At 49.0% G+C, this 15,838-nt stretch overlaps 3 protein-coding genes across 3 annotated transcripts; 2 read left to right on the top strand and 1 right to left on the bottom strand.

Annotated features, from left to right (window-relative positions):
- Positions 1-822: 822 nt before the first annotated feature.
- On the top strand, positions 823-9,312 carry HD556DRAFT_608125 (uncharacterized protein). Its single transcript, XM_041311075.1, has 15 exons — positions 823-1,188; positions 1,243-2,237; positions 2,287-2,506; positions 2,561-2,692; positions 2,748-2,995; positions 3,047-3,099; positions 3,153-4,409; positions 4,458-5,067; positions 5,116-5,403; positions 5,458-6,099; positions 6,154-6,939; positions 6,994-7,236; positions 7,286-8,932; positions 8,983-9,063; positions 9,117-9,312. Exons 2-15 carry the CDS (start codon positions 1,251-1,253, stop codon positions 9,294-9,296), a joined length of 7,374 nt encoding a protein of 2,457 aa, XP_041166127.1. The 5' UTR covers positions 823-1,188; positions 1,243-1,250; the 3' UTR covers positions 9,297-9,312.
- On the bottom strand, positions 9,204-10,009 carry HD556DRAFT_608676 (cytidine deaminase-like protein). Its single transcript, XM_041311076.1, has 3 exons — positions 9,961-10,009; positions 9,319-9,845; positions 9,204-9,264 (listed from the first exon to the last, which is right to left on the bottom strand). Exon 2 carries the CDS (start codon positions 9,823-9,825, stop codon positions 9,328-9,330), a length of 498 nt encoding a protein of 165 aa, XP_041166128.1. The 5' UTR covers positions 9,826-9,845; positions 9,961-10,009; the 3' UTR covers positions 9,204-9,264; positions 9,319-9,327.
- A 217-nt stretch (positions 10,010-10,226) lies between these two features.
- Positions 10,227-15,022, top strand: HD556DRAFT_1484113 (SH2 domain-containing protein; the record flags this gene model as incomplete). The annotated part of the gene is made up of 12 exons (XM_041308674.1): positions 10,227-10,404; positions 10,456-10,867; positions 10,923-11,043; positions 11,098-11,814; positions 11,871-12,173; positions 12,226-12,558; positions 12,605-13,189; positions 13,237-13,413; positions 13,467-14,481; positions 14,531-14,701; positions 14,754-14,884; positions 14,932-15,022. The coding sequence occupies 12 exons, from the start codon at positions 10,227-10,229 to the stop codon at positions 15,019-15,021; spliced, it is 4,233 nt and encodes a 1,410-aa protein (XP_041166129.1).
- Between the last annotated feature and the right edge of the window lie 816 nt (positions 15,023-15,838).

Consider the following 15,838-nt stretch of genomic DNA (forward strand, 5'->3'; position numbering starts at 1 on the left):
CGACGTCAAATTACGCTCATGTCGTGCTTTCCGTGCCTCTGCCCAGCCCTCTGTACTATGTTGTATAAGCTACTTTGTTTAATTGATGGGTTATTGCTCACCAGTGCACCCGTCGACGAGAACTTCGCGTTCTCCATCCAATTCATCACTTCCATTTCTTAGGAGGCATACTGGCTGACACCAGCTATGATTTATCATCTCCTGTCCCATGAGAAATTCCCTGACAGATCTCCTGGCATCCCTCATCTATGTAACATGTCTTCTGTCCTGACAGACATCCAAACGCACCACACGTGATTGGCGGGGCCCATCCGCCTGCGTTTGCAGATAAGCCGTCTTTTGGATGTTCAGCGCTGAGCGCTCAGGTACCAAATTGCCCTGTTGTGAGCGCGTTAAACTGCCACAGAAACAGTACCAGAATGTCTGAAACTCACTCATAAGGAACGGTGATGACAGACAAGCGAGGGATTGAAATAGGCAGATGCAAAAGATATGCGGGGTCTCAAAGTGATGGTGTCCTCAGGTCCACCACAATATATGGGGGAATCAGATATGTCATGAATGTCTCCGCTCATCGAAAATACGAGTGGCGCGGGACGGAACCTTGACGATAGACGGCCTGTAACGCAAAGAATAAACTTGACACATAGCAGGGCAGCAAGAATCCGAACTCGGTAGGTACTCGCGTCCACAGTGGTAGAAGATGAGACTGAATAAAGGTAATGAGCAGCGTGACATGGATGAGGCACAAGTAATCATCCTATTTAATTGGTGGGCGAGAGTCAAGCTTGGGATTACGCGATCGGCGGCCTAATTTCTCCCGTAAGCGGAAATAGTCAATTTGCGGTCAACCTCCTCGAGCTCACCGTGACTTCGTGGGAGTCCAAGGGAACCTATCATCGACTTTCCATTTGATACAAACTAGGGAGTACGCAACGGTTTATCGCAATCCTATGATCATCTGTCGCCTTGATGAGTCACCGGTATCGGCCCACTATCCTATTCTTACATCCCCCGCATCTTCGTTATCGCAAAGTTCACAATATAAGTATACCTCAAAGGTTAGCATTGTAATACCAGGTTTTAACACCGTCTGAACTCATTCTTCTACTTGTGCTGGCTACTTCGAGCTGCTTGCTAAATAGTAGACCTTCATAACTTTGTTCTCACTCATTCACTACCGCCAAGGTAGGCCAGTCAACTCAGTGCATGTTTCAATCACTTACTGACGTCTTATCACAGACTAAGAGATGGACTTGGATGTCCACGCGCTTCTAACAGGTTACCAGCATCTCGCGTTTCCAGACCTTTCTGATAGTCGCGTTCATGATCGTTCTACTACCTACCTCAAGTCAGCATCTCTCGACTTGGTGGCTTTCCAGGACTGCGGTATAGACATACCAGGATCCGCTGCCCTACTCCTTGCCTCGTTTTGTAACATATTGGGCTTGTACTGTGCATCCTCGGACATCTTGGTCGGCATTCTATCAGCAGGCACAATTCTCCCCTGTCGTTTCTGTTGGAATACCGAAACGGTTTGGGGAGATCTAGTGGACGAGGCTCGTCATTCACTGGATAGAATCGCGGGTCCAAATATCACAGAGTCTGAGTTGAAAACTGAGCTCGGCTTGAACGAGGACCAATCACCGTTTACTGCTCTCTTCGTCCTTGATGACTCTCGACCAGAGAACGCATACATCCCCGACGACCTTCTTGGATCTCCTTTGCTTTTGTTCAATCCTTCGGCAGCTTTGTTGTCTGTCTGGACATCATCGCGCCTTGTACACCCTGCCGTAGCCGATCAGTTACTTTCCCAGATTGTGGTTTCGTCGGTGCACGCAGCTCAAAATCCCATCTCAAAGATCTCATCACCTCCTTCCTACCCAGCTAATGTTGCGTCTGCTGTCCAGTGTCTTTGCTCTGAGGCTCGTGCGTCCGTTTACCAACATATCCGTCCTGTTACCATTGCCACAGACTTCATCCTCCCATACGTCCAAGTCGATCCCAATGCACTAGCAGTGTGTTGGTACCCTAATTTAGCAGCAGGACCTAGAGACAATCTCGTTCCCGAAACATTGTCATATGGCGATCTACATGTCCAAGCCAACAAACTAGGTCGATACCTCATATCTCAGCAGTTGAAGCCCGAGGACAGGGTTGCTGTGTGCATGGATCGCAACACGCTGTTTCACATAGTCTTGTTTGGAATTTTGCGTGCCGGAGGTTGTTATGTTCCGGTTGGTATCAAGAAATTATCATCCTTATATGCGCTGACTTGATGCGAAGATTGATCCCGAGCTTCCGGACGAAAGGAAGTCATACATCGCAAAGGACTCGGGTGCTAGATTTGTCATTTTGGAGTCTCATAGGCACTCTCCTGAGATATACGGGGGCAATGTCCTCGATCTTGACGATGATCATATCTCGCGAGACATACAGGCAATGACTACAGCCGATCTAGATGTCGCACTTCCAAACAATCTGGCGTATATGCTCTACACATCTGGTAAACAACATCAGACATTTCATTTATATCCAGTGAATCTAACAACTGATTTAGGCACCACTGGCACTCCAAAAGGCTGTCTTCTCACCCATGAAGGTCTCGCTGAAGCGATACTAGCGTTAAGCTCCTTCTCCGCTGCTGTCCATATGGACAATATTCGAGATGGAAGGTATCTCGGCGTTGCCTGTAGGAACAATCTTTCCCCCTCATGTATTCTCCTAACTTGGGCTCTGAACCATAGCTGTTGCGTTTGACGTACATCTCTCGGAGACCCTTGTGCCTCTCTCTCTGGGCATGTTGATGATTTCTGCGCCACGCGGAATACTGTTGGAGAACCTTCCATATTATATCAGTCTTTTGGGCATCACGCACGTTGGAATCGTGCCCAGCCTGATTGACGCGACCATGGGCACTATTCAAGAAGACGAAGCGATGGGTGGCTCGAAATTGCGATTCATCGGCAGTGGTGGAGAGAAAATTAGTGACACAGTGAGGGTCTTACATCTCAATGCCCTACGGATCCTGAAAGGCGAATGATAGATTCTAGAAAAGTGGGCGGATCATCCCAAAGTCAGACTTGCGAACTTCTACGGGTAATTGACTAATTCCCTCCTACCGCCAATCTCTTTCTCACCACGTCCCCCAGGCCCAGCGAGGTGACCATTGGATGTTGTGCTCGTTTTATGGATAGCAACACACCCAAAGGCAACGTTGGACGAGCCTTCAGCAATGTTGCGGCTTATGTCGTTGATCAACATCTCGATATATTGCCGCGGGGAGCCGTCGGAGAGCTCGTCGTTGGTGGCCCCCTTGTCGGGCGCGGTTACCATGGACGTCCGGATCTAACAGATAAAGTATTCATTGAATGGCCGCAGAAAGGTTCTTGGGCATATCGCACAGGGGATCTAGCGCGAATGATGCCTGATGATACATTGGAAATCATTGGCAGAATCGATACTCAGATCAAGCTACGCGGAGTGCGCATCGAGGCGGAAGGGATATCCGCTGTGCTTCAGCGAGCTGCTCGGTCCTGCCTGCAGTTCAACCTTGATGTTGGGACCATTCTTGGGACCCATCCGGAGATTGGAGGTGGCAGCTCACCGCAGCTAGTCTCTTTCATTTCCTGGGACACAGGAGTATCAATTACTACGAGACGGGGCGGCTCTAGGCCTGGACTAGTGAAGTCCGGAAGGGACCTGTTGCACGTTTTGCGTGATGCCTGTGAAAAGGAACTCGCCAGTTATATGCGACCTGCCCATATAATAGCCCTCAGTTGGCTTCCCCTCAGTGCTAACGGCAAAGCGGACATCAAAGTCTTGGCCTCCATCTTTTCAAGACTAGATTTTAACGAACTGATCGGACTCCAAGACCCTACTGGCTACGTTGACGACCCAGACAGCGATAGCCCTGCTTCTGACCTCGAGGAACGGATACTAGAGCTCTTGAGAGAAAGCTTTGCGATTGCGAGCTCCGGTGGACCTGTTGGTGTGCACACTAGCTTATTCGCGCTTGGAATGGACTCATTGTCACTTGCGCGGTTTGCATCCATACTCAGGAGGGCCTTCAATATCAACATAACAGTCGCAGAAATCATGAAGTCTCCCACCGTTCGGGGTCTGTCTAGTCGATTGGGAGATCTCGTTGTTTCGCGACCAGGAGCAGATGTACCGGATATCGACAACTTCTCGTCACTATGGATGCCAGAAATCCGGAAGAAAATGCCGCATCTCAACATAGAGCGTGTTCTTCCTTCTTATCCTATCCAAGAGGGTGTTCTGTATCGTTCTGAGAGCGCGCCAACGATGTGTGTACAGCATCTCGTAATGCGAGTTCGAGATGATGTCTCTATACCGCAATTGCATAGCGCCTGGGAGAAAGCAGTGGCAGATATCGATATTCTAAGGTTTGAACATTACCCTGTCTCCGAATTTCTCTCATGATATCATAATAGGACTGTATTTTTCTTTGGCAAGACCCTGGTCCAGGTGCTTTTGTCGCGTGCAACCTGTCACCTTCATTGGGAGGAGTCTTCCGTTGCAGCGAGCGACAGTGAAACTTTTGCCAACCATTTCTTTGATGAAGAAGCCACGAGAGTTTCTGTGGAAATCAACACCCTCATCACTTCTGTACCGCCCGTTCGTCTTCGGCTCTACCACCAATCCTACGGCACTTACATTGTACTATCCATTCATCACGCATTGTTCGACGCTATTTCTCTGCCTCGCATACTGAAGTACGTCGAGGACGCATATCTTGACCAGCCGCTTCAGAATCTAACCCCTCCCAATCAAATATTGGAACACACAACGTTTCGGGACCTGACTCCTGCTCGAGAGTATTGGACGTCGACTCTTCGTGATTTTAACTGGTCTTACCGCAATTTGATGGATGCAACCCAATCAGCTTCTCCTAAACGGATCTCCATAACTCTTGATACGCCGCTTTCATACTTCCAACAAATGCTTGCCCATTGCCAAGTTACATTGCAGGCCGCGTTGACTTGCACATTTGCTTCGATTCTCGCAAACCGTTTGTGCCTGTCCGACGACTTAATCTTTGGGGTAAGCCCTACCGTGCTTGAGCTGAGCATCACTGACTGTGCAGCTTAGATCATTAGATCGGGTAGGTTAGCACCTGTCGAGGGTATGGGTGACGCCCTCATCCCTCTGCTATCTCTTGTCCCTATGCGCGTCAACCTCAACAACCCCGATTGTCTTCGTCAAGTTCAGGATGACATCATTACTGCGATTCCGTTCGAAAATGTTCCTCTTGGGCAGGTGCAGAAATGGGTTAGACCGGGTGCTGGTTTATTCGACATTCTTTTCTCGGTCATGTACAAAGACCAGCCTGCGTACGAGCTTTTTGATGTCGTGCGAAGTGAATTGCCTCAACCTGACGTGAGTTTTCTGTCTCATACTTCATCATGCTTAGCCTTAGCCACCATCATCCAGTTCTTCCTGTCTGTGGAAGTTGTAGTGGATGTCTCAACAGATCAGCTCATTCTTCAGGCAGCCTTCTATGATGACGGATCCCAGGCTGCCGATATTGAATCGATGCTTCTTCAATTTGAGTCTGAGGCTCGCGGTGTCGTGACCTCTGGAGTGCCCCATGTCACTGTTCCACAAAAGTCCCAAGTCAATCGAGCGGAATCCACACCACCGGTCAATACCGCTAATGGCACACGCGATTCTAATGGGGAAAGGGGCATCAGTGTAGCCCTGCACTCCGTGAGGAAGATCATAGCTGAGTTTTTGGGTGTTGATCCCCAACGGCTGTGGTCGAGAACATCATTTATTGCCCTGGGCCTCGATTCCATCAGGTCGGTGGGGCTTTCGCGAGCACTCAAGGAAGAAGGATACCATGTAACTGCAGCAGAACTTATGAAGTCCGCATGTCTGGCTGAACTAGAGTCCTTACCGATGCTACTTCAAGATGTTAGTCGTGCACAGTTGGAGTTGGAAGCCCGGAATCTATTTCAAGAACAATGTCGTATACTGGAGTCCCATTTTGACGTCGCCACCTGTCGGTTTTCTGATCGCGATGAAGCCAGGATACTTCCAACGACCGCTTTGCAGGCAGGGATGTTATCACAGGTAACAAATAACTCTTCTTCTTTGAGTGTAGTTACTGATATGCTGCTTCATCAGACGGTTATCTCCTCAGGCTTGCTCTATAATCATGTATTCATGTTCAAGCTGGCATCTTCCGTGGAGCACGCCCGTCTTCGGCAAGCTTGTCAATCCATTGTCACGAGCTTTGACATCTTCAGGACAACATTCCATTACATCGTCGACCTGGGGAAATGGGCACAAGTTTCGCATTCTGATGCGCCCATGGTTTGGATCGAGGTCCACCTGCACGCTGGAGAATCTCTAGATGCGATGATCAAAACTGTCACCGCATCAACGAGCGTATCAGAGCAGGGAACGTTCAAGCCTTCATTGGCTTTTTGTTTGGTCGAACAGCAGGAAGACGCTGGGACCAAGAACTATTCCCTTGCAATTGCCATGCATCATGCTATATATGATGGTATTTCCATTGGAGCGCTGCTCGAAGAGTTGGAGCGGGCGTATCAAGCCCATTCTTCCACGAAAATTCCTCAATTCTATGACGTGCTTCCTTTGATACTACGGGAAGAACATCAAAGCATTCCCTTTTGGGTCCAACATCTGCAAGATTTTCGTCCTGTTCCACTACCTCGCGCGGAGTCTAGTACACAGCCTTCCTCGGTCGTCTATTCTCGTCGATTGAAGCTGGACCACAATGTCCTGAAGACGGCTGCCAGTGGTGCGGGTGTTACTCTTCAGTGTTTGGGGCAGGCGGCTTGGTCAAAGTTCATCTCATCAAAAGTGTCTTCCTGGGATATAATGTTCGGGCACGTTGTCTCTGGACGCTCTTTTCCAGGCTACGAAGACGTTATTGGACCCATGTTGGTACGTATTTTAACCGAGGGGCAGGCTTACATGCACTGACTATGCGGGGTGTAGAACACTATACCGTGTCGTGTTCGTATCGGCGAAACCACGACAAATAGGGACTTGTTGCGTTCTATCCATGCACATAACTTGGCCGCGTTAGAGTGGCAACACGCTTCACTTCGTGACATACAATCAGAGACGGGGCTCTTTGAACTATGGGACAGCATATTTGTGTTTCAACCTCTAAAATCCAAATCTTCAAGTCCTTTATGGAGTTTGCTCAATCCAGACGAGTCTGAAGCCAACATCCAGGTACATACTTCGCCACTTCTGTATACCTCTACTAATTGGGCTACTTTAGTATCCATTGAACTGCGAGTTTCACGAAATGGATGATGGATTTTCTGTGACGTTGGCTTGCATGTCAAATATCATGGATCCGGAGTCTTTGGATCATGAAATGTCGCGGCTTGAGGCCTTCCTCGGTACTATTATCTCCCAACCGAATGCTAAGGCTGTCGCAGATCTTCCCTTTGACGGCAGAAAGCTTCCCCTCCATAGCAATGTATCGACGGCCAGCATCGCACCCCGCAGAGGAATAGACCATTTACCTCCTGCGTTAGTCAATGTCCTAACTTCTGTCGCCAAATGTTCTGCCGACAAGCTGGACCCGGACAGACCAATTGCAGCTATTGGGATTGACTCGATCACAGCGATTCAGCTCAGTGCAAAATGTAGGGAAGCAGGAATCGCGTTGAGCATTGCGGATATTATCGCTTGCCGTACAATCGGTGATTTGGCTGCCAGGGTAGTCGAAGTGGAAACACAGCCAAAGACCCATCCACCGCGACTGGATTATATAGCCCCTGAGATCGATTTCCAAGCTTTCGCTGACAGATTCCCATCCGACCGGCGCGGAGACCTCACGATTGCTCGGGCGACCTCTGGCATGAAATGGCTCATTTGCGCTTGGCAAAGAAGTCATTATGCGCGATTTCAACATGTGTTCGCCTGGAGAATGACCCAGAAAATCGATCCTGAACGACTACGTAGCTCGTGGACAGAGTTCATTTCCCGACATCCCATTCTCAGGTCAACATTCGTCTCCACAAAGTCTCATTCGGACGTCCATATAGCGACCTTCAGTACCGACAAAATGGAAAGCTCATTTGCCGTTGAGCCATTTGATGATTCGGCCGACAACACGGATAACCTGCAGGCGCGGATGAACATGATCATCTCTCACCCAGCTCCAACTGATGGACCTCAGGCCTACGGACTGCTTTTGAATGGCTTGCACAACCAATATTTATTGATTAGAATGCATCATTTCCAATACGATGCCTGGAGTCTTGGGCTTTTGATCGAGGACCTCTCCCACATCTACCTTGGACAACCCTCGTCGGTCACGTCAGATTATGAAGCGTTCATGTCAACATTTGCACCAACGCCAGAAAATCTCCAGAAGCAGGAAGAATATTGGCGGTCCACCTTCTCACCCTCTTTCCGGCCAGCATATTTTCCCCAGCTCAAAGCTCTCGTAGTTCGGGATGAGATCATCCCTCGAACTATCGTTATCGCGAAGGATGTAGTGCATGGGGCATCCACCCTTGAACAGCGCGCTCGGGTGCATGGCGTGTCGCTACAGAGCGTTTTGCTGGCATGCTGGGCATACATCCAATCTTCCTATATGTCGCCAGAGCAAGTGACATTTGGATTATGGCACGCAGGTCGAACAGGGCCTGTCAAAGATATTGACAGATTGGCTTTCCCATGCATGAACGTGCTGCCAATGCACACTCGTCTCGGAAGCAACAGCATCATAGATGTTGCTCGTAGCATTCAAGACGACCTACGGTTGCGCACTCCTGTCGTCCAGCAGACGGATCTTCAAATGATTGACCAGTGGATAGGAGGCACGGGTGCACCATTGTGCAATGTGTTTGTCAACTTGATTAGGCCCTTGGCATCAGACGATGAGGAGGCCGGACTGTTCGGATCGGTAGATGTCAGTGGTGTCCCAAGCGAGATTGCTCGAGATCTAACTCTCACATACAGATTGCCTACACGGTACCGGAAGACGTCTCAGAATCCGATCCGAAAACTGTCGACTGGATCCCTACGTCGAATCTTATACAGGTCAGATTCATGTCATATTTCTCGCCTGGAGACCACGCTAAATTGCGATTTAGGACGATGTTATGGTTGAAATTATTGTACACCCTTTGGAGGATACAATAACGATGTCGATCGAGAGTGCCCCAGCTATCATGGACACGCAACTCGCCAGGAAAGTTATTGATTACTGGTCAGAGATAGTTGGAGGCCATTGGGAGAGTGCTCCTGTCAACATGAGGACTATATCAATGTAATAGACAGTACTCAAGTACTCACAATACTAGACTAGGCGTGATGACCTCTGCGGGCAGCGTCTAAGCATTCTTGCTCTAAGCCGCCGTACCAGATAACCTCGATACCGGCATCCTTCATCTTTCGTGCACCCTCACATTTGACAAAGTCATCTGGCTCTTGTACACCTATAATGCAACGTCTGATTCTGGCGCGAATGAGGGCGTCAGCGCAGGCAGACAGGCCCGATGTTCTGACTGAGCATGGTTCAAGAGTGGTATAAACGTCTACGAGAGGAAGAAGGTCTTCTACGACAGGTACTGCTTCCAATGGCCATGGAGAAACGAGAGATTGCAGCTGCGGGGAAGTGAGACTCTCAAACTTGGCCAAAGCATTTGCCTCCGCATGAGTGTTCCCTGGTAATTCCCTCGAGAAACCCTTGGACAACACAATTGGTTCTGAGTCTGGAAAACGCGCCACAAGGACGCATCCTACACAGAATGCTGTCTGTACAGGTTCGCAGAAGGCAGCCTGCTCTAATGCCTGACGCATGAATGGATCATGCTCGTGGTCTTCTGGAATCGGTGTTGGCGTCATGTGTGGCAGGTAATTAATAAGTACCGCCGGATTGCTGCCAGGGCTTCAAGTTTGGCATCTCAGCTTCGTTACTAGTGACCATATACATACCTTACTTGTCCTGGAGGCTCGAAACAGGTCGGGGGACCTAGTGACGACGATGTACAACCCCCGGTGGGCTTGGCTAGGATTGACTTTCGGCATTAATGCTTTGTATTACGTAACAGCATGTGGCGCGGCGAAGTCCGCGTAAATTGAGCACGTCTTGCTCATGAACCATCATGTCTTCGCCTTCAGCAGATCCTGTTGACCGTGTCATCGAGGACGATGAGACAATGGCCTCTGTTCAAGAGGAAGAAGGGGAAGGGGATGCCACTATGGCAGATCCCCAGGTCATTTCGGACGATAGCTCTGAGGAAGCGGAGGAAGACGAGGAAGAGGCGAGAAGAATCAGGGAAGGCTTTATTGTAGACGAAGATGAGGACGAGGAGGAAGACGATGACGAGGCAAGGCATCGACGAAGGAAGCGGCGTAAGAGGAGACATCGGAGACGCGGTAAGCATATGAATTGGGCTTATTAATACAATGTTCTAAGTATTTTCTCAGACGAGGAGGAGGCCTTGGAAGAAGATGACCTTGAGCTGCTAGAGGAAAACACAGGCACTTCATTCAGGAATCGACTGACTCGCTTACGACGCGGGCCAGAAGGTGGTTCTCCACCCGCTCCATCGACCTCTAAGCGCAAACCAGTTGTGGAATCGTCAGAAGATGACTTAGATGATGAGGACCTGCCGCAAGTCCAGGATATTCAGCGGATTTGGGATGATGAGCGCGCTGGAGGTGGACGTGATGATGAGGAAGACATGGACGATTTCATCGACTACGAAGATGAAGACGAAGGTGCTGGTGCTATGGATGAGCAGGAACGTGAGGAAAGACGAAGAGAGAGGAAGAAGCGAGAGAGGGAGAGGCGGAGAGCTATTGGCTCTCGTCCTGAGCTAGCTGGCATCGACGATATGTAAGTCAAATGTCAATTCCTTGGGTTACACCATTCATAGTGGGTGCAAATTCAGGGCATGGGACGAAATACATGGTGTCTTCGGAGACGGCCATGACTATGATTGGGCATTGATGGGTGACGATGAAATGGATTTCGAGGAAGAGCGTCTCAAGCCGGAGATGAGATATCAAGACGTACGTATACTCATCCAACTCCTCCTGTGGAACATATTTACTCTCTTTCATTAGGTATTCGAACCGTCAGAGATCCGTGCACGTATGTTGACTGAGGATGATGATCTGATTCGGGCGCAAGATATACCAGAGCGCATGCAATTAGCAACTTCGTCACTTTCTCAATCATCGACGCTATCCCTTCACCAGAACCTTACTGAAGCTGATTTGGACGATGCAGCAATGTGGGTTACCGTCCGACTATCCCCTCGAAAAACAAGAGATTTCTTTAGTCCGGAAGGCCCGTACAACATGTATCGCGAGCCTTTGGTCATGGCCGTGACGTATGCTCTTCGTCTTCTTTTCGTCCAGGAGTTCGAAGTCCCGTATATTTGGACTCACAAACGGGACTACATCTCGTATTTCAACCCTCAAGAAATGCGCACTCGGGTTCAGCTTATCAGCCTCGCCGAACTCTGGCGCATATATGCACTTGGCCAAAAATATCGGTCTTTAGCTCAAAGGAGGAACGCCCTAGCCTTGTCGTATGCGCGCCTGAATGTCGAGGACGAGTATTTTGAGCAGACAATTAGGCCAAAAATTGACAGTGTGGAGGTCGTCACTGATGCAACCGAATGGTTGACCATGAGGTATAAACTCAAGAAGCAGGATGCCTTTGACTTCCAGTTCCACGACGACGACGATCAAGCGGAAACCAGAAAGCGAAAGGCTCCCAGCCGCATATCTGCGTACGAGGTAGCCAAGAAGAGTATAGTTTCTAAACTTGCTGATGTACGCCAATCCCCTTCTGAGTTACCCGCATGCGTTCATGTTTTGCCGTATTATAGGGCTTCGGTATTAAACCACACGAGGTGGTTTACAACTTCGTTGCACAAGAGAACGCGCATTTCGTCGATGATCAGGAGCTGAATCCCGTTGCATTTGCGGAGCAGTTTACAGATCCGGATGCCGTTGTGACACAACCCGCTGAAGAGGTACTGCGTCGTGCTCGGATGATTCTTGCAACAGAACTTGGCAAAGATCCTTTGTTGCGTCAAGCAATGCGTGATCTTTTCAAGACTGATGCTTTGATCTCTGTACTGCCAACAGAGAGGGGAATGACTAAGATCGATGAGCACCATCCATACTTTGTGAGTACTGCCGACTTTTGGTCGAGCGCCTACTCAACTTTTTCTGCATCAGAATTTCAAGTACCTTCATCACAAGAGTATTACGCAGATGATGGACACACCACAGTTTCTTCATATCCTTGCGGCAGAAGCTGAGCTCTTGGTCACCGTATCAACATTCCTTACCAACGAGGCAAAGTCGAAGTTCGAGCGTAGACTCAACGATGCCTTCGCATCTGACAGTTATAGTGATACTGCCAGAGCTTGGAATGAAGAGCGATCACGTGTCGTCCAAGAGGCCCTTGAACAACACCTCATACCTGTGGGTGTTAAGTGGGCGCGGGAATGGCTTCGAGAGGAAGTAGAAGACACACTCGCAGCGCACTGTGGCAACGTTTTGAGAGAGGTGCTTTTTCACTCTTACTATTGATCTGTCATTGACACATTCTCAGCGCATTGACGTGGCTCCATATATCACTCCCGAAATGAAACCTGGTGACACTGCGTCTGTACTTGCCGTATCTTGGGGCAAGGGGGACCCTCAAAAGGATGCCATCACCTTGGTTTTCCTAGACGAGGCAGGGAGACTGCGCGAGCATACAAAAATTGACAATCTTGTTGATCGTGATTACCTGGACGAGTTCACAGATCTTTTGAAGCGGAGACGTCCCGACGTTATTGTCATGGGTGGCTTGAGCATGGCTACGACCAAGCTGTCATCGAAGGTTAGGGCTCTTATTAAAGGAGAGCCATCAAATTCGGATTCAACAGCAAATGGTGCGGATGGCTGGGGAGTTTCAGAGGCTCCCAAGGAAGCAAACGAACAGGCGTTCAACATTCCTGTGATGTACGTCCGTGATGAAGTTGCTCGTATGTACCAACACAGCAAACGAGCCGCGGAGGAATTCAGTGCACTGTCGCCTGTTGCCAAATATTGTGTTGGACTTGCTCGGTATGTTCAGAGTCCGTTGAACGAGTACTCCGCGCTTGGACACGACATTACGGCCATTCCCCTTGAGGATGAAGATCAGCACCTGGTATGTAACGGCTGCAGCCTTCTAGACTGATGCTGATCTGTGTGTAGATTCCCAAGGAGAAGTTACTCTCAGCTCTGGAGCGAACTCTGGTTGACGTCACGAATAAAGTTGGAGTTGATATCAACCGCGCTGTCAACGACTCCTACTATCAGCATTTATTGCCTTTCGTCTGCGGACTCGGCCCACGAAAAGCCCAGGTTTTAGTCAAGAAGATTTCTGCCATGGTCAATTCACACTGTTTTTTTTTTATTTGGACTTACTCACGTGCCGCCAATAGGGTGGAAATCTGATAAATCGTGACCAATTCATCAAGTCATCATTGTTAACGACCAAAATTTTCCTTAATGCCGCTGGATTCCTGCGCATCTCACGGGATCCTGAAGTCAAGCTTTCCAAGAATCGACATGCTGACGATGACGTTCAAGATCCCCTTGATGATACTCGTATCCACCCCGAGGATTATGAATTGGCCCGCAAAATGGCAACTGATGCCCTGGAGTTGGATGAAGAAGACATTCATGATGAACATCCTTCTCATGTTGTCTCAGTCATCATGCAGGATGTTGACAACGAAAAAAAGTTGAACGAACTTAACCTCGACGAGTTTGCCGTCAGCATGTATGAGGCGAATGAAGACCGTAAACGTCATACATTGAATGTCATTCGGGAGGAGCTGCTGAAACCATTCTCCGAACAAAGGGCTCCTTTTCCTTCTCTAGGGCCATGGGATGTTCTCACGATGCTCAGTGGAGAGACTCCTCGAACCCTCCGTATGGGTCTTATTGTTTCGATCATGGTGGTCCGCCTTGAGCAAACTCTCGTCCATATTCGTTTGGATTCCGGTATCGAGGGCGTCATTGATATCGGGTACCTTACTGAAGAAGGCAACATAGCCCCCAAGGATGTCGTTAAGAAAGGACAAACTATACCAGGTGTCATCGTCGATGTCAAGCTGGATTTACCTGCAGACCAGTTCTTTGTTAAAGTGTCCGTTCGTCAGTCTGATCTTCGTGCGGGCGATGGCCTTTTCCGATCTGTCAAACGAGACGATCAATGGAACCTTCCACAGTTTGAACGGGATTCGGAGATGCAGGCTCGTAAAAAACGCGCAGAGATTGATCGGACGAGGAGAGTAGTCAAACATCCCAATTTCCACAACTTCAATGCCACCCAGGCTGAGAACTACCTTGACAAGCAACAGCGTGGCGATGTTGTAATTCGCCCATCTTCCAAAGGCGTTGATCACCTCGCTGTAACTTGGAAGGTTGACGACAAGCTTTATCAGCATATCGGTACGTACATTAATCATTGGAAGTCGACTTCACTCTCATCCCACCACAGACGTTACCGAAATTAATACAGGTCAAGGAGGAAATTTACTCATCGTCGACGAAAAGCATCAATATGCTGATCTAGATGAATTGATTGTTAATCACGTTCAGGCGACCGCCCGTAAAGTGGAGGAGTTGATGGCTCACGAAAAATTCAAGCACGGCTCTGAAGATGAACTTCGTACGCTAAAGGCCCTATATTTGAATGCCTGGGATTAATATTCGTATTCCAGATCTGTTTTTGAAAAACTTCGTTGCGGCCAATCCTGCAAAGAGTATATATGGCTTCACCTTGAACCGGAGAAAGCCTGGCCACTTCAACTTGTGCTTCCTTGCTAACAAGAACTCCACCGTTCAGACATGGGTAAGCAGGCGTTACTTGTGTGTATCTCATGCTTAATTGTATCGCAGCCTGTCCGAGTTATGCCCGAATCTTATTGTCTATTTGATGCCGCAGTAGCTGGTGTTCCTGAGCTTTGCGATGCCTTCAAAGTCCGGTGAGCTTGAGCGCTTTCTTCCAAGCAATTTTTAGCTGACCCTTGTCTAGGCATCTACATCAATCCCAAAATTTAGCTGGTTCTGCTGCTGGAGGGAAAACACCATATGCAGGTGCCGGTGCACGCACACCTGCTCGAACTCCCGCCCACCCAGCCCCTGGGCACATGTCCATTCGTCAAGCCGCTCGGACACCTAATCCCTACGGCGGCCAGACGCCTGCTCCCGGGATAGGAGTTCCGAGCTTTGGACCAGGCGCTCCGAGCTCCAGCTTTAATATACCCCCTCCTCAGGCATCGTTTGGTTACCAAACCCCCGCATATTCAGGTCCACCAGTACCTGGTATCCCTCCTGGAATGAACCCTCAACGAGCCGCTATGATACAGAATACCGCAAGTTGGGGTCAAGATTCGGGTTGGTCATGATATGTTATTGTGTTACTTCTTGTTGTGTTATTTGTTACTTTTCAATGCCCATTATACTGTTTAGATGTAACAAAGAATCGCCTTCAGGCGGAAGGACGCATAATTTATGGGAGTGAGCCAATGAGATTTCGAACTTTTTTGCGCAGTCTTTTGTTCCTCTGACGTTCAGAGTATGTCTCCTTGGCGGCGCACCGAATACCCATTGAAAAGGGTTCATGTGGGAATCAAGGGCGGTGCGGTACCCGCTGAGCGGAGAGAGAGATGACTTCGTCGTCCCTGGCCAACATCGCATTGGGGAGCCTTAATGTATAGGAATATGGGTTCCGTCCCTGCTTGAGCTACCTCAGTGGTGTGCTGCCAATTCCCTTCAATTTGCTTAGGTATCAAAATTTCGCAAT

Source organism: Suillus plorans (genome assembly GCF_016647745.1).
Source record: "Suillus plorans strain S12 chromosome Unknown HD556scaffold_4, whole genome shotgun sequence".
Taxonomy (NCBI): Eukaryota; Fungi; Basidiomycota; class Agaricomycetes; order Boletales; family Suillaceae; genus Suillus; species Suillus plorans.